The 23,648-nt window shown below is 33.5% G+C and overlaps 1 protein-coding gene across 2 annotated transcripts; it reads right to left on the reverse strand.

Annotated features, from left to right (window-relative positions):
- Nucleotides 1–6,158: 6,158 nt before the first annotated feature.
- On the reverse strand, nucleotides 6,159–22,591 carry LOC105326842 (von Willebrand factor A domain-containing protein 7). 2 transcript variants are annotated; one of them, XM_011427021.4, is made up of 20 exons: nucleotides 22,275–22,591; nucleotides 19,848–19,970; nucleotides 19,387–19,566; nucleotides 19,142–19,217; nucleotides 18,885–18,967; nucleotides 18,481–18,660; nucleotides 18,144–18,371; nucleotides 15,919–16,038; nucleotides 15,479–15,652; nucleotides 14,938–15,107; nucleotides 13,918–14,083; nucleotides 13,716–13,789; nucleotides 13,424–13,577; nucleotides 12,464–12,633; nucleotides 12,193–12,304; nucleotides 11,664–11,850; nucleotides 11,368–11,437; nucleotides 10,968–11,191; nucleotides 10,495–10,630; nucleotides 6,159–6,340 (listed from the first exon to the last, which is right to left on the reverse strand). In XM_011427021.4, exons 1-20 carry the CDS (start codon nucleotides 22,498–22,500, stop codon nucleotides 6,179–6,181), a joined length of 3,015 nt encoding a protein of 1,004 aa, XP_011425323.3. In that variant the 5' UTR covers nucleotides 22,501–22,591; the 3' UTR covers nucleotides 6,159–6,178. The 2 variants fall into 2 exon arrangements, with proteins under 2 accessions (XP_011425323.3, XP_065940122.1); XM_066084050.1 differs by lacking the exon at nucleotides 22,275–22,591 and adding an exon at nucleotides 20,449–20,658.
- Nucleotides 22,592–23,648: the final 1,057 nt, after the last annotated feature.

The raw sequence follows: 23,648 nt of genomic DNA on the forward strand, positions 1-23,648 counted from the left end.
TCACAATTCTATGTTTGTACACAGATCTTAAAAACTAAAGCTTAAAAAAGTAAAAAATTTGTCAATATCTATTAAGAAAATTTTCAAAATCTGTTCTTCCAGAAACCAACTTTAACAACTTATTGTATTGTAAACTTAACCTTTTTAGCTCACCTGAGGGTGGGGCCACAATGGGGGGTCGAAGTTTAACAAATGAATATATAGAGTAAATCTTTAAAAATCTTCTCCTCAGAAACTAATCAGCCAGGAAAGCTGAAACTTGTGTGAAAGCATCATCAGGTAATGTAGATACAAATTTGTGAAAATCATGATCCCCGGAGGTAGGGTGGGGCCACAATGAAGGATCGAAGTTTTACATAGGAATATATAGAATAAATCTTTAAAAATCTTCTTCTCAGAAACTAATCGGCCAGGAAAGCTGACACTTGTGTGGAAGGATCCTCAGGTAGTGTAGATTCAAAGTTGTGAAAATCATGACCCCCGGGGTACGGTGGGGCCACAATGGGGGATCGAAGTTAAACATAGGAATATATAGAGTAAATCTTTAAAAATCTTCTTCTCAGAAACTAATCAGCCAGGAAAGCTGAAACTTGTGTGAAAGCATCCTCAGGTAGTGTAGATTCATAGTTGTGAAAATCATGACCCCCGGGGGTAGGGTGGGGCCACAATGGGGGATCGAAGTTTAAAATAGGAATATATAGAGTAAATCTTTAAAAATCTTCTTCTCAGAAACTAATCAGCCAGGAAAGTTGATATTTTTGTGGATGCATCCTCAGGTAGTGTAAATTCAAAATTGTGAAAATCATGACCCCCGGGGGTAGGGTGGGGCCACAATGGGGGATCGAAGTTAAACATAGGAATATATAGAGTAAATCTTTAAAAATCATCTTCTCACAAACTAATCAGCCGGCAATGCTGAAACTTCTTCGGAAGCATCCTCAGGTAGTGTTGATTCAAAGTTGTGAAAATAATAACCCCTGGGGGTAGAATGGGGTCACAATGGGGGTTCGAAGTTCATATGATTATATAGAGTAAATCTTTAAAAATCTTCTTCTCAGAAACTAATTAACCAGGAAAGCTGAAACTTGTGTGGAAGCATCTTCAGATAGTGTAGATTCAAATTTGTGAAAATCATAACCCTGGGGTAGGTTTGGGCCACAATGGGAGGTCGATGTTTTACATAGGAATAAACAGAGTAAATCTTTAAAAATCTTCTTCTCAGAAACTAATCAGCCAGGAAAGCTGAAACTTGTGTGAAAGCATCCTCAAGTAGTGTTGATTCATAGTTGTGAAAATCATGATCCCCAGGGATAGGGTGGGGCCACAATGGGGGGGGGTCAAAGATTAACAAAGGAATATATAGGGTAAATCTTTAAAAATCTTCTCAGAAACTAATCAGCCAGATGCATGTTTCTTTATAATTGTAAAGACTTTGGCCCCAGGACAATTCTTTGGCCTCCCGAGAAGGTTCAGACTTTGATGTACGTTTATATCTAATATATAAACTATTGTTAAGGATCATTTTGAGAACTGCAATACTCAACATATGATATGACTATAAAATCATCTTGTTAGAAAAGGGATTAATGATTATAAACATAAGAATATCCAGGGGAAAATGTATTTTATTTATACAGGATCTACATGTATTATTGTACATTGTCCAGATAGTTTGTATTATGACTCCATTAAGCTGATTTTATCATACCTATTGTTCCTCAGGTGAGCGATGTGGCCCATGGGCCTCTTGTTTGTCGGAGATATTTGTTATACGTTACATATTGTATATATTTGTATTAGCTATATCTCTATTTTCAAATCATCATTGTAAATCAAATGTAAAAGTTTTGTTATCAATTAAGTATTAAGCTATTCGTATTTTTCAAAGAATCGTATGCTGTTATACAGTAATTAACTCCATGCTTTATTTGATAAAAACATTGTCAAAAAATTTAAAAGCTTGCTAAAATTTTCAGCAAGGAAGATTATTGTTTTATTTGTTCCGTTTTTTATACAAACTACTGGAGACATTTAATATTTCCCCGTTATATTAATTAAAAAAAATTCAAGGTGAAAAGACTACGCAGATAAATTTAACTTCCGCAATATGTGAATGTTCCTATAAACTTGAAATAAAGGTTGTTTACCTTGAGTGGAAAATGATAAGATTCATCTTTTTTATTAAGTGTTAACAACAATAAGCAGGCAAAAATACTAAAATTGTTACAAGCATTTGTATTTGTCTAACCATTAGCGTTTAACAAACAATGAACAATGGCAACTTCTCATCATTGTGCATTTCTTGCAAGTTTAAGAATAAAAAAGTATTGAATATTGTATTCATTATAAGTGTAACATTTATCAAGTTCTCGAAATTCATTGAATATAAATATATCGATAACAATTGTTTTGAATATATGTGATCATTTTATATGCTCTGAATAATAAAAACTATGTTGTAACACAAAGCTTACTTTTTAAAGACTTTTTTTTTTGGGGGGGGGGGGGGGGGTGTGTTCCTACATAGTTGATGAAAAACAAATTTCACTGTGCCATTGTTCATGATGAGATATTCGGAAAAATATAGATCAACTGACTGGACAAAAAGGTTTTAATTACACGTTTTTAAAAGCATGACAATAAATTATTTGAATCACCATTTTTAAGATTAATGATAAAGGAGCTGATACAGATGAAAGCGTAAGTGGGAATAAAATATCTAACACATCTCCTAATATGGCCATAGAATGTGGTTGGTTAAATGATCGACCTTAAATCAGATATGCATGTTTCCAGTAAGACATTTCAAAACTGCGATGATAATCAATCTTGATCCCCATTTAGCTTTTTATTTAGATTATATTTATTTTAACTGGGTAAATAACGATTTGTTTTTGTCAGTTCCTGCATGAAGATAATCGTAACAGATAGGAAAAACTGAAGAAAACAAAAAAGAATTTAACCAGATATAAACCTTCCTTGTTATTTTTAAAACTGTCTTCAAATGCATTTTTATTACTGCCAAACAGTCCATTTATTTTTTTTTTAATTTATATGCTAATGATAACTAAATTTGAAAATGTTAAATGATTTCTCTTTCAATATTGTCGAGTTGACTTTGAATAGATACTTAAACGTGGGCTCACAAATTTCACGTTTTACACGAGCTGTACAAACTGACACAAGATTTTCAAATAATATTTATTAAGGTAGTGACCATTGCATATAAAGTTAAAATATTTGACTGTCTACACTGAAACTGGTTATGAATGGAAGGGGTCAAGTAAAATTTACATCACATAAAATGTAAGTGTTTATTTGCACAAACGAAAAATGACAATAAGAACAGTCAATCATCTCAAAAATTCAAGCAGAGCAACAGGAACCTTTAAAAAGATAGAACCAGCAGGCATGTTCACGAAGCAATCTTAGGACTATGGTGTGTCCTAACTACATCTTAGGATACGTCTTAGTCTTAAGTCTGTTTCCCGAAGCTCTCCTAAATTTAGGAACGGCCATAACTTTGTCCTAACTTTAGGACATCACTTACTTTGTCCTAAGACCATCCTAAGGCTGTAAAATCACATTTTTTGGGAATATTGGGACTGTTGTGAATATTTTTCTTAAGACCGGTAAAATAAACCAATATTTTCTACAGTTCCAGCATTTCCGACAAACCTCAAATTCCCAATCAGGGAGGGGGGGCATAGTCATTTATTCTATCATGTATGTTCATTTTAACAAAATTAGAGAGAGACCCCAAACTCTCACCCCATTCCCCGTTGCTACATGCCTGCCTTTAAGCATTTTTTTTAACGCAAATACTGTCTCTGTTTGGCGAATGGATATAAAGCACACGAAACCCAAACTTCTCAGAGGCCGAAATCCAAATACTATTAAACGAAGTTGAGAAAAATAGGATCGTGATTTTTTCGAAATTGTCTAATATCGTCACCAACAACCAGAGAAAAAGAGTTTGGGAAAGTATATGTGATAAAGTAAACTCTGTGAATACAAACGCCATGTCAGGACTGTGGAAGAGGTTCGAAAGAAATTCTCAACATATACAAGCGATACAAAAAAAAATAGTGCCATTGTAAAAAAAAAGTTTTAAAGATTAATTGTTGCAAATGAACGAATCATGAGTGCTACCTGGCCATTTGGCAACAATGTTCAAAAATTTCAGTTTAGAATCACATAGTCATTGTACATTGACGGAATGAAAATGTTTCCTGTTAACATAAAGGTGTTCGTCGGTAGTTTGGGCTTTTATTTTGATGTGAGTACCATATATTGCGTCGATTGCGTTGGGGAATCCCTCTTTCTCATGAAACCCACGTTTAATTTCATTCAGGGCACCTTGATTTGTTGGCATAAATATGTAAGTGTTGGCTACTCTTACAAGGCATTCAATTACATCATACGATACACTCTGCCGAGAAATGTTATGAATGTCACCAGCTACAGCCTGAAAACTTCCAGTGGCGAAAAATCTCAATGCTACCATGATTTGTAAAGAAACTGTGAGTGCACATGACCTCAATGTAGGTCGTTGGAGTTTGTGTTCGAACTGTTGACACAGCTGAATGATTATATGTCTCGGCAGCCTATATTTTCTAACAATAGCTTCTTCTGTCTCGTAGTCTAACGGATTGTCTCGGTCTCTGAATATCCTGAATCGCCGTCTACTTCTCTTCAGTTGAAAAAGCCATAAGGCAGCAGCCATTTTTGTTTAGTATTAAACAAAGATATGTCTTAAGTCAAGCCCTTGTTTGTCTTAAATTTAAGATGTTTCTTAAGAAGGCTCTTAAGTTGAGACATCATCGATGGACTGACTTAAGAATAAGACGTTGCTTAAGTTCATCTTAAGATATGTCTTAGTCTTAAGACACCTTCATAAGCATGCCTGCAAGTTTAAAAACATTCAGTGTTCTACTGTTATGGCGTTTTGGTGAACCCGAAAAAAAAAATTATTAAGTCACACACAATTGCAATCTCGTTCATGTTTGTAAAGCACCTTGGTTCATTTATTTTTACTATTTGTGTCTTATTATTTTTATTTTTTATTATCCTTGACTTTTCCAAGAAAATAAGATATCAGGAAGGGTGGATACGATGGGAAATCCGAGATGCACTTCAAAATTCAACAACTATAATCCATCTTTTTTTCTTAACCACTTGATTTATCCTTGAAAGGAAGTTTAACGGAAAGGTGAAAAGTATGGGGCTATGAGAGGCAATACAGACGTGACGTGTCAATGAAACCCTTCCGTTTTAAAAAAAAAAATATATACATTTTACATAAAATCTTTTACTGTGGAATCATTTTATTTGTGGGGGTCAATGTTCAAAATTTTCCTGATTCTTGGGGACTTTATTTAGTTTATAGTGTAATCAGGATAATTTTGATAATTTTGATAAATACTAAACAAATGATTGTGTATATGTTCGTGGGGATGTAAATTCAAGGAATAAGGTTACACACGAAAGCCACGAACATTTGTCCCTAACGAAAAATGAGGATTACACAGTATCTCACAATATTATTCAAAATACATTTTCATACAAACTATCACATGTAGATTAGAAGATTTTAAGATAAATATTTAGATTGGCTTCAGCGAAACAATTAGAGTGAAGTACATATGCCAGGATGAAAACATTCACCCTTCAAAGCTCTATAGGTAAGGCAAGAATACAAGTACAAATCGACCTCCAACTTGTGACTCACGTTATCTAACCTTAACATCAATAAAGTTAAGCTCCGTTTTATATCGGAAGATTTTCGAAGCTTTTTTCCCCATTTACATTTGTAATGATCTTTGAACTAACGATTACATAATGTACATAGAATGAGAATTGAGTTAAATTAATCGAAGAGCATATATGTTTATATTAACATCAACTGAGTATTTTCCACAATTTTTCTTTGAAATTTTACTTCATATGACCCTGAATATAACTAATCACGATCAAATTAAATTGTTAATATGTGCATTCATACTTTTTTTTTCTCTATACGTAAAATTCAATAAAATTTATTCTAAATACAATTCGTTTTGTATGTTCAATGTAAATTCCCTATATCCATCAGTTGTTTTTTTTTAATAAAGAAAAGTTTTATAGACATGCCGCGTACATGAGTATTTTTTAAAAAAAAAAATGAACTTCGTCAAATTTAGAGTTTTTCTTTTGTATAGGACACAGAGGTTCCTGAGTTGTTCTTGTTGCATTTGGTCTTGTAAATGAGCACGACGAGAACAGCTACAAGGGTGATTCCTGCAACAGCCGATGCAACCGCGATACCAATCATCATCCAGTTGACAATAAGAACCTCCGTCTAGAAAACAAAATCTCATAAGATCTTCCATGGTATACAATTAGTGATAAGACTTGTTAGCCAAAGAGTTCGTCTCGTAAAATAGAAAATATTACAGGGATTTCATTCAATGGTGTTTGGAATAGAGTAAGCCATGCGCATCATTGCATTTTTGTGGTTCTAGGGTGATATAACATGTGATGTGAACCCATGTTAAACCCCAGGCAGCGGTAGTCACTACCGCATTTTCTATGGGAGGAGCTTATCAAGATAAGAGAAAGCAGCAAAGTTATATTTAGCATCACTTCTCCTCACCAGCTGATAAGCACATGGTTTATCTGATAACACAGATTACTGACCACTCATTTTCGATAGCCTAAGACTTTACAACCAATGTTTGGAGAGTAAGAAAACAAATTGTTGATGGAAAATTTCATACTGTTTATATGTATATGTTTTAAAGGTAAACAAATCATTATAAATATTAATTTGTGTATAATTTACAGTTTTAATAAAATTGCTTACATTTTATAGACATATAATCCAAGTAAAATGATTTATCACTGAAAAAATTAACCAAGTCACTTTTCATAAAAAGTTTCAATAATTCTGTCCCACAAAGTGAATGCAAATGTGTTTGTTTTCGGTACAAGGTTTTTGTGGCCAGATCGAGATCTTGGTCGCCGTGCATCTTCAAAGTTACTAATAGATGTGTATTCTCGGTCCACATTTTCATTCCAGTCTAGGACAGCCATGTTTGACCTCCGTTTATACTCCTCATCACCAAATTTTATTCTTTTATCATGATAGACGAGAAGGGCATTGTTAAAAGATTCAACATAATGCGTGTCAATACAGTTCACATAATCCTCCGGTGTCTTGTATATTTGTAGTTTATGAATCTCTGTCTTAAGAATTCTTTCTGCCTCAGAATCACTTAGGATGTTCTTTGATGGTTCATAATTTGGGTCTCTTCTGCATCTTGATTCCACAGAACAATTCTGGTGGTTGTTTTTATAGTGCTCAACAATATTATCTAGACATTGTCGCAACTTCACAGGGGAACCTTGGCAATTTTTCATTGCATAATATGTATGCGTTTTAATTGATGCAACCTTATCTGAAAGGTCAGGATGCCAAGTAACACCCATATATTTTTTAGGACCGCTTGCAATTTTTTTCATTTCTTTGGTGACTCCTTTACTTGCATGCCACGTATCATTTGCGTTGGTTACCTGTGGTTGATGTACTGCAAGATATTTGTTAACACTTGCATTTCTGTCATGTCCATGGATGTTGATTGATGTGTCATTTTCATCAAAATGTTGGTACAAATTTTCAACTCCCCTGATTTCATGACGCTGGCTAACAGGATCATCTTGTCTAGTTACCACAGCCAAACCAACAACACGATGATGTGTTTGACCAATAGCAACGACGTCTGATTGGGCTGCATTTCTCCTCCAACCATGGCGGGCATCTGTCATAATGTTTATCCCATAAAAAGGGACATCATTTTCTTCTGCCTTTAAAACTTCAGCTGTTACTTCTTCATTGATGGCATCTTTTATTGACTCCTTAGCCAGGTCTTCTGTCATAGAGCAGTACAAATTATGGTGACTTTCAAATGCACTCTCCGGAACGATACCTATATTAGCAGAGTCACAAATACGCTTGTATTGACTGTAACGAACACCTGTTGCATAAACAGAATGGATCATTCTGAGATTTGCAAGAAATAATCCACCAGGTAAATGCTGGGAGGAATCTGCTGTGACCAGGTGATTGTCTTTACAAGTGAAAGTTACTTTAGCTGTATGACCAAATCTTTGCAATTTTTTAACATCCAAAAGTTCAGTGCATGTTTGATTGTGATGCTGAATTCCGGAGCAAATATTTCTCATTGCTGAATAGGTTGTCAGAAACATATCTTCATCTGTGCTTTTTTTATCACATGGTAAATATGGTTGAAAGTTAAAATTTCTCTCATCATTTGCATCATCAACCAGTCCATTCAATTGCAAGTAAAAGTCAAATACTGCATTCAGCACTTGTTCGTTCGTCACAGAAGACACTTTCTCAGCCATGCATAGTTTGATTTTATCCATTTTGTTGTAAACTGATACTTTATCATCTTCTGATTTAACATAAAATCGAATACATCCTGTAACAAGGGGTTTTTCCTGAAGTTTACGTTTTTCATTCCGTGCTTTCATTTTCTCTCCGCAGTCTGATCTTCGTTTCTTTCTTCCATGTTGTTCTCTATTTTCATCACGAATTCTCTTTGTACTTTCTCCATCCATTTTACTTATTTCTTATTTTACAACTGATGAGTTTGATATGTATGTGTGTTTGTTATTATGCAATTTTTCCCACCTGCTGAGTCTGCAGAGCCATTGGCCAGTGTGGGGTACTCCAGGGTTATAAATAAGTTTTGTTTTCTTTGGGTATAATAATAAATTGAGTTTTTCTGATAGGTATTTTGATTGTTATATGACTTTTTTTTATTGATAATTCATAGCTATTTTTGCTCAATAAAATCTAAAGCTTTAAAGATACGAAAACCAAAACATATGACAAACTGCAGCCCCCCCCCCCCTCCCCCTCAATATGTTACTGCATGGGATTGTTTCTTACTGACCAGTGAGAAACTTTCCCGCCAAACTTCACAGCATGGTCTGTTGGAAGAGTTTATTGTCTTTTGTCAGGGGTATAGTAGTGGCACTAAACTTTAATATGTATAATTAATACGTAATCATTACCATTGAACAATGAATCATTTTCTCATTCTGTTGGATATATATTTTGTTCTTTCTTTTGTTAGTAAAAACAAGTAGTTGCTTTATATTTAAAAATGTAATAAATTAGTCTGGTACCCCTGGTGTAGTGAAATACTCTGTCTTGGAATCAGTCTGGCCATTCTACAGGAAATCATCAGTGAATGTAACACTCTATTTTTTTCTTTGTTCTTTGCTTTACTATGTAAATGTCACAACCAAGAAGGCAAGTTTGTTTGAACATTACAGAAGTTGAATTTCATTCAATCCGAGCTCTATTTTCACACAGTGAATGGGATTTTGACTCGTGTGTTGTTTTTAACAATTGGAAAGAAGAAAATACAGATGAAGAGATAAGAGCTGGTCAGAATGTAAGTGCTACCAGTGATAACAATCCTGACATCAACGAGCAGCAAGCAGCAGGTGGTGATCCTGGACATGGAGGGGATGATGCAATACCAGAGATCAATGACCAGGAATGTATGTATTGTTTTTGCCACCCATGCGTGACCTCAAACCGACAGGAGTGGCTCGGAAATGGTGCACCACCCCATACTAGGAATTCTACTATTAGGAAAACAAAGTATAAAAAGTTTTGGACTATGATGTCACGTAGATATGCATGGAACCATCCCAGATATCAAGCGAAAAAAGCTGCACATTTTAATCGTGATGAAGAAGTAGAAAACATTGTATGGACACAGAGAGAAATAATGCCAGAATGTGTTTTATCTCTAGTGAGGGATTTATACCCTAACCCCCCTGGTCGACCTTACATGGGACACAAGTGGGCTTGATTCGTGGACAAAATAAATGTGCAATATAAATTACAATTAAATTATTTTTTTCAGTAAACACTTCATCATATAACTTTTTAGTGAAACATTTGGATTATAAACATAATATATCATTGCTGCAAGGCATATCAATAAAGTAAGTCACTTATTTCACTTGTTTCTCTGTTCACATGGTTCTATTTGTTGACATTTCTGATGTGGTAATTAGGATTCCGTTTGACCTAGGGTCAAACTTCCTTATGCAGAGCAGTGGAAATTTGAAATCTTATCACTTCAGATGAAAATAGTATGAATTTTGGTATTAAAATAATTTTTCAAAGCTTCATTTTTAATGAATAGATGTATGAGATGGAGAGGTACAACCATGCAAAATTTTATTATATTTAAAAAATTGAACATGATGAAACTTTTCAAAATTTCTCTGCTCTGGTCAACATGTCAAGAAATAAGTGATTTTCAAAATTTAGCTCCTCCCATTTCCTTTTATACTCCTGCCTGGGGTTTAACATACATATTTATCAATAATGATAATACAGCATGTACATTAAACTTGATTAAATAATTACATGATAGTTAAACTCATTAACGATAAGCAAGTAACCTTTGGTTCTACGACGGCTGGAGTTGTAATCTCTATAATAGCGAGTGCCTGGTTGGAGAGTTCAAAACGACATTGGGAGAAATGTCCGTCCTTGTCCAGAATGGAAATCAAAACAGACTGCACACAACAGCTGCCCCTGGTGGGTGTATCATAAACAACAGTGAAATATAATCAGACATACTGTGGTTTCTTTATTACTCGTGGGCGTCAATTGTCGTGGATTTAATAAAAACCACAATTTCAAGGTTACCTACTTTCGTGGCCAATGATTCTTTCAATACAATTTATTACTAGATAACGCACATCTATGAACGCTGAATTTCGTGGAACATGTCCACAATGAAATCCACGATAATTGGTATTCAACGATTACTGATGAAACATAATACATGCTTTATCCTCTTCTAAAATTATAGAGCAACAAGCCATTTCTTTATCATCTTTTCATTTCTATTAAATAAGTATCATTTTACCTTACTGAAATAGGTAACGAAAAATTCGCCAGAGATAGGTTCATATATTCTAGTACAACTTCTTCAGAAGACACGATTATTTCTGACAAGCGGATGGTAGATGAGGAGACCTCGACCAAACCAGTCCAGATGTACTTAGAACAGTTGTAGGTGTTAAGCGACTCCACTGGACATGTCCTTGGATACTCAAGAACGGTACAGTCTGCTGTGCGAGTATCAGTCACCTGTGAAGGTAGGGAATCGCATGGAGAAAAAATATTTTATTAAAGAAAGAGTTATTAATTAAAGCTAGGAATGAATTGACTTATCATAAATATTAATTGTTCTCAAAAGGATTCAATAAATCAAACACTGATATATGGATAACTACAAGTTTGACGATTACATGAACGGTACTTACTGAAAAGCGCCGCGTTTCTGATTGCACGACACCTGTGTAGTTCTTCAGGGAGACAGAGAAACGTAGAACTCTGTGTATCAAAGATTAATTTCTTAAAACAATTCATGTTCAAATTTATATGCATAACACATTAGATGCCAAAAAAATAATAATTGATACACATGTAAATTCTTGAAACTGAGGAAATGAACTTGAATATTATGCATTTCATTTCAAAATCACTTACAAAGTAAAAAAAAAATGATAATAATAAAAGACATGTCATTGATTGTAAAGTTTTTTGTTTTTTTGCTTACACTGATTTTAATGAATCCGGCGTTACCATGACAACCGCTTCATAAATTTGCCCAGCCTGTAAGAAACCCGTTTGAACGTCGATGGTAGTGTCACCGTCTGATATCGTGATAATAAACTCGGCTGTAGAATCCCCGGTGTTTGTCAGGGAAAACGAAATGTTTGTCCCCTCATTCAGTCTTAGGTCACCTATCAATCATAACATTATGATCAAGAACGACAACTCTGGGCAATAACACTGACTATCCATATTGTATGTAACACAAATCCAATTAGATGTGTACAAATTTAGAGTAATAAGTTGGATCCAAAAAAATTATCAAATGAATCATATAGCATGATTTATTAATGTTAATGTTAAACATTTGTTTTAGACACCGCACTTCTTTAAAGAGAATGAAAAAGAGAAGAAAACAATATGAATAAAAAAAACAATAATCAATTAAATTTAACAAAATCAATCGATTGGATATAGTAAATTAAAAACATCCTAGTATAAGGTAAAATAATCAGCATTATAATAGTACTGACCTAGAACCGGTAAAACACGGAGCTTGACGGACGTGGGTAGGATACTAAACATACGGGTTCTTAGATAAGTGTTTCCGAGTTCATCAGTCCCACTGATTTGTACAAAACTTGACTGAAGTAAAGTACGACAGAAATTAAAACGAAGGCATCACATATTTTAACGGCATACATCTATTATGTTTTTTATGGATAAATAAATAGCAAAACCATTGTCCGAAAACTTATAGTTATGCATAGTTTAATGTCATGACACCGTTACTGCACGTGGTACCTTGTTAAATGGTACATAAGGTCCAATACAAGAAGAAATTCCTTGAACCGCCATCTTTGTCAGTGGAATTTCAACCACCTGATTCCAAGTTTCATCGAACAGTAAAGCATAGTCACAGGTAAAATTATAGTTTGCATTCTGAATATCAACGACGACTGAGTAGTTAAATCCTGGGGGGAAAACAAAAACAGATTCATTTTTAAATAGTTTTATGCAACGAAGATATTTTTGTGGTCATACTTATTCTGGCATCACACAAATGGTATTTATTTCACTTTAGCGGGATGGGTGGTCAAAATGTTAACAATCAGATTTATCTTCAATCTTAAGATATGATTATTTTATTTGGCTTTAATATAATTTGTTCAAAATATATGAATGTAAACCCCCTGTTATCTGCAAACTGGACTTTTCTTGGCTACTTGAGATAACATTTCAGCAAAGATTAAGTAATTAGTAGTAGCAGAATCCAAAAATTAACCATCATAATTAAAGTTTCAAGGAAAATTGTCTTTTATAAATATCGTCACGGGTCAAATAAACTTTATATTTTTATATTAGCTTGCTGTCATATCAATTTCACAAGTAGAGCTCGAATCATCAAAGGATTTTATTCAATCTATTTTTACTTGCTCTGAAGAAAACAATTTACAGATATATTGACCTTTTTTAAAATTTTCTTTCCTTTGAAGGGGCTGACTATTTATTCAAGTAAATTTGAAGGATTATTATCTAAACAAACTTTGTGCCAAATTTTGTTGAAAGAGGCTCCACGGCGTTGAAGAAGTCATAAAGTACAAATGTTTATCGTTGATAGACAATCGAACAGTGAGACAGAAAAACAAAAAGAGGCAAAAACATTAACAGAAAAAATAAATGAAGATTTCATCTTAGACAAGCTAAATTATATATTATTTTGTATTTTTGAACTTTTGTCCTATCACTAAACTCATGACATACCCATTATTGGATTTCCTGCAAGGAAGTAGGAGTTTCCATCAGAGCTAGGAGCAAGAATGCTTGTGGAAAAGTCCATCGGACTCTGGGCAGTTACGTTGACTATCCATGCCTTTGAGGTTTTTCTTGTGAGAATCCAAGCACCAGTGGATGGGTTCTAAGGACATTGCATAAAACATCTTGGCATGAATTTGTACAAAGTATGTCAAATTTATACATAATTTTGTATACTGAATAAGGCTACCTAAAATTTAGATAAGTTCACAATACTTTCTTGAATGCATAATATACATACCAGAATGGATATAGTTAATTTGCCTCCTAAAATATTTTTCTGTTCAATGTTAGATGCGAACATTACGTCAGTTCCTGGAATACAAAAATTAAAATTTATTAATTGTTGGCAAATTGTAGATACAAGTGAATATCAATATCTTTTTGGAATATTCATGAACATTCATTTGTAAATTCAGCTATCTTGTTTAAAGATGACATACCATTAGGATATAGTAAGGAAAATTCACTTTCAGCAGAAACGGTTGTTATTTCGATCTTAAGTGTCTCAATATGGTTGTCTACTGGTACCGATATGTTCTCATTTGGCATAGAGTTGGTAGGAAATATCAAATGTGTGACAAAAACATTGGAGGATGGAAAGGTATCCTTCAATAAAAAATAAACTGCCTTGTTGGTATGTTAAAAAATATGTTGGTCATGATTGGATCATATTGGTTAATGTATATTGCGTTTCTTTAAAAGCTGAGATGTTACCACCACGTGACTATAAGAAATCTATCATAAAGTCATTTGGGCTTTTTTTGGATTTGATCACGCCCCAACCAAATGTATCATCTCATAATACTAAAAGAATGACACCTTATTCCTTAAATTAAACTATGTTTACGTCCCTGATAAAATCGAATATAGGAATTACGTTAAAAATCAACTTTAAAATGGTCCTGTTTTACACCAGGTACATGTATACATGTATTTGATTTGTTTGATCTGATGAGCAAGGTTGTTGTTGTATTTCGTAGTTTGCTCTTGTCAGCGCTTTGTATTTTTAGTCGATCAATTCCGCTTAACCTTGTGTTTGCTTCACTAGCATCGCTTCGTTTATTTTAAAACATTTCAAACTTTTTTGGTAAATGATAAAAACACGCAAGAAAAGTCTTTTTATTATTGGGTTTTGTATCAAACAGAAAAACAACAACAAAGTTTGCAATACATAGATAAGTTATATTTTTTATATAATATTATATATTATATAATTGATACATTATCTATTATAATATAATAATATTATCTAATATCTCTTTATAAAGATGTAATATTTTTATAACCCATTGTTTATTTATAAAGCGTAATTTCATGTAATATACATTTGTCTTCTTCCGTATACTTAAAACAGATATAACTTCGATTTTATGGTTTCACTTGTTTGTGTCTCATTATGGGGTTTTTATGCATACCATTCAAACAGATAGAAAAACATCAATAAATTACAAATAACTAACCTGTATCTCTTTCTCCACAATTGCTTCTAGTTCTGCAACTTTTGTTTCATAGACTCGTCCTCCGGTCTCTTCTGCAATTTTCTGGAACACCAGTAAACTGGACCGTTTTACTCTTTGACCACGCGAGCTCTTTTCATTTTGAAAACTCTTCTGAAGTTCGAATTCCTCCGCTATGAACAGAAAATGGCAAACGAATGAAATAAATCGTTTGAATTCTTTACCACACCTTAAAGTCTAATTTTAAGATGTGGATGGCGGTGGCAACTTCCAGACTACATGAATATTCATTTCCTCAAAAAGCGGAACTCTGTATAAAAGCATAGTAAATGACGTATATGTAAAAGTTAAAATATACGGATGTTTTCTTTACTAAATGATAGATAATAACTTAAAAACCAATGATTGAAGTTAATTCTGGTGGGGAGGTTGTTGACAGCCAGCCTCCTTAGAGAAAAATACTTTTGTTCTTAAAACTAGTGTGGTTTGTTTAGATCTGATGAACACTTTCTTTTCAAGATAGAGTCTATGGACAGATATCTACCCCCGCCACTGTTCCTTTTTCTTCTCCTCCTGGAACACTGGCCCGTGAGAAGAAACACGGGGGTCAGCTGCTTGGCTATCAATCCAGCCATCACATCGCCTTGTTTATCTTCATCCTTTGCATCAGCATCCGTGCAGAGATAAATCTTAGACTTTTCGTTGGACATTTCTATTCCTAAATAACGAGTGTGTATAAATAGCATTTGTCTTGTTTTGGAATTTAAGCGTAAAAATTATCTACAGCTCATCTATTAAGTTACAAATAAGATAAACTTTTGTCCCATCTTTTACATTACATTTGAGAAAATATCATAATGAATTCTTCAAATGAATATCGGTTACATAGTTCAATAAAGCTAAATCATCGGGATATCCATACGCTAGAATGCATGTCTTTAGAAAAACGCACGCGCACATCATATGTGTGTCTATGAGCCGTACCTTTTAACATCCCAGACATAGCATATTCAGCACAGTCACCCCCTCCATTGACAGCAATGTTTTGAAGCCACGTGATCATTGTCTGAGGGTTTGTAGTCATTAGTCCCGTCGTTCGACTTTCTGTAAAATCCGATTAAAATTCGCCTTGTAAAATCGCTCCTTTAAGATTCACTATATAGCTTGTTGAGTATTTTAGACCGATTTTACAAGTCTTTTGTGAATTACATTGTGTAAAACTCTACAGTATTTTTTAATTTTTTTTTAAATATACTTTGAACATGAGGCACATGGACCACATCACTCACCTGAGGAACAATAGGTATGATAAAATCAGCTTAATGGAGTCTTAATGTAGTATATTAATACATATAGATCCTAATCAAAGTACCGAAGAACTGACGGGAGTTGATTTTATCGATGTTTATTTATTTCAAAATCAATGATATGTTATTTTGCATGACAAGTACAGGTAGTTTCTAATCTGTATTTGAATTACGCACATTTTTATAATATGAATTTTCGGACTTTTTCGACACAGGAATGTTGATAAAACCCCATATGAATTTGAAGATAAAATAAATTCAATCAAACTTTGTATCAGTGATAGAAATATTTCTGCAAAAATAGATCTAAGCAATACTGAACCCTCGTCTCGTTCAACAAAACGTTCGGCTGTCGCCGTTAATCTCCGACAAGCAAAGAGAGACTCTCTGCTTGTCGGAGATTTACGGAGACAGCCGAGCGTCGAGTTGAACGAGACTATGTTGAACTCTGGCGTAAGAATACATACAACTACAAAAAATATCTAAATTGTTCATACCATTTAAAATCTGACTATTTTTAAGGTATTTATAAATAAGTTTCCTTGAAAAACAATGCTATAGCATACATTATTTCGAATTTATCAATTATTCTCAAGAACTAAGTCTTGTCAGCGGCGATGATTTGTGCTTTGGTTCAAACACTGTTTCACTTTCGGTTTGACAGAGTAACTGCATAGGAGAGTTTATTAAAACTTCCGAAAATTCCTTTTTTTTCGTGGATATTCTTATGTTTAATATCATTTGTCCCTTTTCTAACAAGAAGATTTTATAGTCATATGACATTTTGAGCATTTACTCTATATATTCCTTTGTAAAATTTCTACTCCCCATTGTGGCCCCACCCTACCCCTGGGGGGTCATGATTTGAACAACTTTGAATCTTAACTACCTGTTTCCACATAAGTTTCAGCTTTCCTGACCAAATGGTTCTTGAGAAGATTTTTGATTTTTTTTTCAAAAATGTTCAATGATTCCCAATTATCTCGCCTTGAAAAAGGGTGTGATCCTTAATTTTTACAACTCGAATTACCTTTGACCAAATTTGGCCTAGTTTGGTTGAAATTGGCATAGGAGTTCTTGAGAAGAAGTTGAAAATGTAAAAAGTTTACGGACAGACGGACGGACAGACGGACGGACAGAAAGATGGACAGACAGACAGCAGACAAAATTGATCAGAAAAACTCACTTGAGCTTTCATCTCAGATGAGATAAAAACATAAAAATGATGATAAAAATAAGAACTTTGCTGTTTTGCAAATGTTAGGAAAAAAATTCAAAACGTCATTTAAGATAAGTACCAGTGCCTCAAGTTTCGCTACGTGAACCAGGTAACGGATTTAATAAATACAAAAACTTACGATATAATGTGTTTTAAACTTTCCTTTTATCTTTACTGAAGCATTTGAGATTCAGAAAAGTGAGAATGAAAAGTTATATTTTTGTGAATTGTTTAAAGTTTGCGTTTGACTTAAACTACGATCGCATAGAGAAAATGCATTAAATGGTTTTTTTTTTTTTCAAAATCAAGATGCCAGGTATAGTTTTAGCAAGAATACTGTGAAATTGCATACAATGTCATTATGTGAGGATTTCTTATAAATAATAATAATTTTTCTAAATAATTTTTAAGGGGTGTGGCACTAACTTTGTTTATTGAGATTGAGCATCAGTTTGTTTTTTAAAATCTTGGTGTAGGATTCTTTGCAGAAAGAATGTAACGAAAAATACATATGTAACTGCGAGTTTAAAAACTGAAGATAGTTTTCAATATTTTTACATACTTTGCACATAAAAGCTTGACTGGTGTTGGTGAACCCTATGCTTAGTCTTCTTGTTAATGGCGCAGTTGGACAAAACATGTTAGATTTGCAACGATTCACCATAAACTTTAAGTTCACAAACCTGGATCCGAAAAAGTCACCAGGATATAGTTCTCTGGTACAAAATCAGAGTCCTTTGCCTCGTTAACAATATTCTGCGTGGCAGTTATGACGGCTTTAATGTCGTCACCCATGGATCCGGTGACGTCAATCACAAAGGTTAAAGAAGTCTTAACCACATCTTCCCTAGTCCGAAGACCAAACACATCCCGGAAGGCTTCCGCGCCAATTAGGCTCAAAAGCCCTCTTCCTAAAACAAAGAAACTATATAATTGTAAGTGTATTTTATATATGAATTATATTTAGAGTCTATCAGCGTAGTAACTAATTCTTTGTCATTTAATAAGTTGAAATTACACCTTGGCCAATAAGGAAGTACTCAGTCGCATCCATTGCTGCGTCGGAAGCCGCTCCATGCAGAGAAAAGTGAGGCGCCTCGTCTACAATAGATCTGCCTTTGTAGATCCCTCCTGTTGCGGTGGAAAAACGACTATCGTCATCCGGCGATCCATGACTGCATTTACCAAGAAACCCCGTCCCTTGTTAATCAATGAGTTACAATTAGTCACAAGTGTATACTTTATTATATGTACTTACACTTACAATATGTACTTAAACATGTATGTAATGTTAAAGTATATCAGAAAATTTTTATCATTCGACATCATGTAGAACCTTTATCCGGTTAATTTTACTTATCTTTGATATCTTCTGCGATAATGAAACTAGTTGAGTTGTAGTAAAGAATTATGTTTTTACATACTAATAGGTTTTGTGACGTCTTGGCCTGACTTATATCCACTTGTCAATTTATCCCCTCTGATATTGTTGTCGCAGATTGTAATCCTACAAAATTTGAAATTTACGCTTTAAAAATGCTTAATAAATTATTAATTTATTTATTCAATATTGCAAATTAACAAGAAAATATGAACATTATGTAACGTCAATAACACAGGAGGATTAATAGGTTTGTTATGGGGTGGGGGCGGGGTGTAAGAGGAGTGAGGGTAACAGTACCCTTCTATAAATCCACAGTCAGCGCATGTATTATCCTGCTCATTAGCAATGTCCACCAATGTCACATTATCTTGGCCTTAATTAAATATAAAATAGGTCATACATTATAAAAAACATAAATTTCTTGTTTCGCATTAAATTATTAAACAGTTATTGTCATGGTATTTTTTTGGTCGTCTTTACTTTTATAATAAGACTGTTGAATTGTGGATGAAAACAATTACTTTCAGTTGATTCAAACTAACCGAAATCTTCGTATATCTTGTTTTCCATGAGTTCTATCCAGTTTGTATTGCTGTAGAACTCCTGAATGGTGTACAGAGCCGCACCCACTTTTTCCCGAATTTCCTCCAGGTCGTCCTCGGTGGTAGCAGTGCTTGAGAGGTCAGCTATGGACTGTCGCAGAGTGCGAATGTAATTATGAGCTAGTGTAAAAGATTTATAATTACTGATGACTGTTGACCTGGTTAAAAAACATATTACTATGTCCATACACTACAGAGTATCTTCAACCATTTATAACGTTATAGCTACATAATTTTAAAAAAGACGATCACTTTTGTCTACAGATTACCCAAATCTAGCAGTCAGGCTATCAGATAGGCAAACAGGGACGAACATATTGACAGAAATAAAGAACAATTTAATAACTATGCTGCATATTCGTTAATATTACAGCAATGTACTAAAGTTTTATTGACCATACCAATTTCAATTTGTTCTCCGTTGACATGGTAGAAGGAGATACCAGCATAATCTCTCTGAATGTTGTTTTCGTAACCAATAATCCTTCTGATTATTCCTATATGATTCGAGTATGACTCCTGGTCTGAAAATAACACGGGTCATTATATGTTACGTTATCAAAATGCAATATAATATTTTGGCCATAACAGACTTTTAATGTATTTTAGCATTTCAGCAATGCACGCTAATATGGCTGCGATGTACGAAGTGAAAAAAAAACAACTCAATTTTCCCATAGGCATATTATTTTTCTGAAACTGAGTGAAAACTATGAGCAATGTAAATGTAATGCGGCCCACTCAGAAACAAGTATCATGTGTTTATAAACACAAACAAATCAATTTAATACAAGTTTATGAATCACTTTACGGACACAGAATAATTGGAACCAATATGCTTTTATGTATTTCGCCTTGTTTCTTTAAGGACGATTGCATATATTCGATATTGAATTACCCTATATATAACAGAGCTCATTCGACTTCAAATTGGAGTAAAAAAAAAAAAAAATAATCATTCTGATTGCCCCTTCTAGTATTTCATAATTTGCAATTCTTTACCTGTACCAAAATAAGTCGAAACGTGATGGAAAACGGTTCCAATAGTCATATTGTGTAAACCAGACTCTTCCATGTATTTCGAAGTCGCGCTAAATACAGCATTCATCGTGATACTATCATGAGAAGAAGTCCCAGATTCGCTTACTCGGGGTAATGGCGGAAACGTGACCGCAATATCAAAGAAACAGAATAACAAAACAGCAAAACTTCGATTCTCCATACCTATTTCTACGCAACAAGTTTAATCCAAGTATATATTACCCAGAATGCACGAATTCTACCTGCTACTACTGCAGCACAACAACAGATGATGTAATTCAAACTGACTTAATTGACACCAAATGCCAACTGTAATGTTATCTTGGGTTATTTGAGCATTGTTCTCTCATTAAACTGTACAAATTGGTGAGGTTTATGATATCTGCATAATTCTATTTCATTATAGAAAACAAACTGGAGATGCACATGCAATCGAAATAAATTCACATTCGTGTACATTCAGTAGATAAGGCCATGTGTTGACTTCCACTTTAAATGCGCAGTACAACCGACGTATTCAAACTTTGTGGAACAGTTACACATGTATACTTATTTCTTATATAAAGCTTCGAGTAGCAATGCAAGAGTCATATGTATTGTATTGGGTTTGGGTTTCACTGAGAACATCAATAATCGATGGTCAACATTGTTGCCAAAAATACATTTCTGACATGTTCAGAAATACTTCCTATATGGAATAATCTTAGTATGTATATTTATAGAAAAACTTCAAATAGAGTTGGCTTTAATGTTAAAAATGTACTATTTGGTGAACTTCCATTCAGTGGTTACAACAAAGTAGTTAATTTTATAATTCTGTACTCCAAGCAATACATATTCAATTGTTCAAAACAAGACAAAAAACCTGACATTGTTGGAATGTTACATCATCTGTCATTCAAATATAAAGTTGAAAAAAATATAGCTATTAAATCATGTGAGATTATAAAATTTAATAAACTCTGGGTAAATTGGAAAAACATATTTGAGATATAATTTTAAACATGAACAACCGTCTATTTATATTTGTGTGTGTGTGTATATATATATATATATATATATATATATATATATATATATATATATATATATATATATATATATATATATATATATATCTCCTTTATGTTTGCTCTGAAGAGAATGTAGTATGTAAGGGAGAGAAAGAGTGTGAAAGTGAGAATGCCAAAAAATTCTTATATATATTACCTTCTTTATGAAATCATATATGATTGTGAAAATGAAAACAAAAAAATAAATTATATTAAAAAAAATACAATTGACAGGTGTGTGGAATTACTGTGAGCGTTACCTAATAAAAATTAAAGTTTGTATATTTCACTTTATGAGTTTTTTTATGACAACATTTGTACCAGACACAACTCGACATTGGAATTCGTTGAATTTAGATGTTAGATATGAAACATCAGTGTCTAAAATTAAGATGGTTATTTCCTGATTTTTACAACACAGCGAAAGCTCCATCTTTTTTTAGTTTTATGCCTAGTACATGTAAAGGCAAGCAAAATATTATACATACAAAGCTATGACTGTATTCTTCATTACGATTTATACAAAATTAATATTACAGAGAGCGGAAATTGTCTTTGTGGATTACCTGAATATGTATATTGTGTGTGTTTGTGGATGTTTGGGTGAGTGTGCTATATATTAGTTACTGAAAAAAATCAACTACAACACCAAAAATTATTGATAGAAATTTAGCTTTTTAAGTTATGAAGATATTGTAGTCATAACTACATGTAATTACAAAGGAAACCAGTTACCTGTGCCGAAATATTCTTGCACCTTCTGAGAAAAAGACTGTCCAGTGTTGTTAACGAGGTCAAACATATCCAAAAACGAAGCCGTGGAGGCGTACACTCCTCCCAGGGTGATGGAGAAATGAGACTGTGTTTTAGGTTCCGACTGTACATTATTTGGCGGGAAACTATTCACAGTCCTGCAGCAGAAGCAGCAAAAAAGCAGGAGACCTTTCCAGACAGAGAACATGGCGAGAGATGATCGGTACAAAATGACTCTTGCTTATTTAACGTTAACAAGGGTGTGCCTGTTTAGTGTCAATAGATCATATACTATATTGATCACAACGGAAGTGTTACTTGCTCTTTCCGTCAAGTATATTTTGAAGCAATTATAAAAAGTTTTAACAAGCGTCTTCAATAAAGATGACGTTTATAAGTTTCACCTCATCTTGTAATGGAAAACGCTTACTTAACACTAAATACATGTACAATAATTTTAAATCGAATAATCTAACATTGTTAAAAGGACTAAAGCCATGTTAAGCCGAAATAGCATGTTTCCCTTTGTAAATTTTTTTTGTTGGCTTCTTCTTTCTATAGTAAGACTACTTTCAAATATCTTTGCATGAATAGAAAGGACACAACTAGTTCAGCAATTCTGTATGTAAGAGGCTGGATGGTTGTCGCCATTTGTAGAATGATCTCCTTTAGAAGAGCTCTGTATAAAATTTACCAAAATGTTCAAATTTGAAATCTAAAATTTTCCTTTTCTAAATGATAGCTTACATATCGAAAAATTTAAGGAAGTTTTGATGGTTAATTTGTTGACCATCCAACCTCCTTAAAATACACATAGAAGAAGACTATTCAGTTCCAAAGGAAAGAAAGTGCCCCCCCCCCCAAAAAAAAAAAAACTTTCATGTCGACACATCCTATTTGTTTGGTTTATTACTTGTACTTCATTTTGCGTTAGTAATAAACATTAACATCAGTTTTATTGAGTTAGAAAAATAGTTTGTCAATTTACAAATAGAAAAAATGTACGTTTAGTAGCAAATAACATACTGGTAATTAGACCCCTTTCCCTAAAAAATGCAGACTTTAAGATAATTTTTGTCAAGGCAGTAAATCAAGGAGTGCAAAGTTAAACCACATATATAAATGGTCAGTTTTGTTTTTAATTAATATATAATGGTTTTAGTTAATTACTTTTATTAATTCCTTATATGGAGAATTGTAGATCAAAATGAAATGCTTAGGTGAGTAAATCCGTTGCTGCCTGACACTTTGTACTCTCTGAAGCCAGACGTCAAAAATATATTTCTAAACAGTTTATTCTACAATATTCCGTACAGATTTTGTGTACCATGTGTACGGTGAGTATTCTTGGGAGAC

Source organism: Magallana gigas, chromosome 5 (genome assembly GCF_963853765.1).
Source record: "Magallana gigas chromosome 5, xbMagGiga1.1, whole genome shotgun sequence".
Lineage (NCBI taxonomy): Eukaryota > Metazoa > Mollusca > Bivalvia > Ostreida > Ostreidae > Magallana > Magallana gigas.

Bases quoted from the DNA above. Each gene is read 5' to 3' on its own strand.
- LOC105326842 (XM_011427021.4), bottom strand. From the start codon at position 22,500: ATGTTCTCTGTCTGGAAAGGTCTCCTGCTTTTTTGCTGCTTCTGCTGC. The intron at 16,039-18,143 runs GTTTGTGAACTT...CGGATTTTACAG, and splicing joins GGTGACTTTTTCGGATCCAG to AAAGTCGAACGACGGGACTA. The intron at 11,851-12,192 runs GTCAGTACTATT...TATGATTGATAG, and splicing joins CCGTGTTTTACCGGTTCTAG to GTGACCTAAGACTGAATGAG.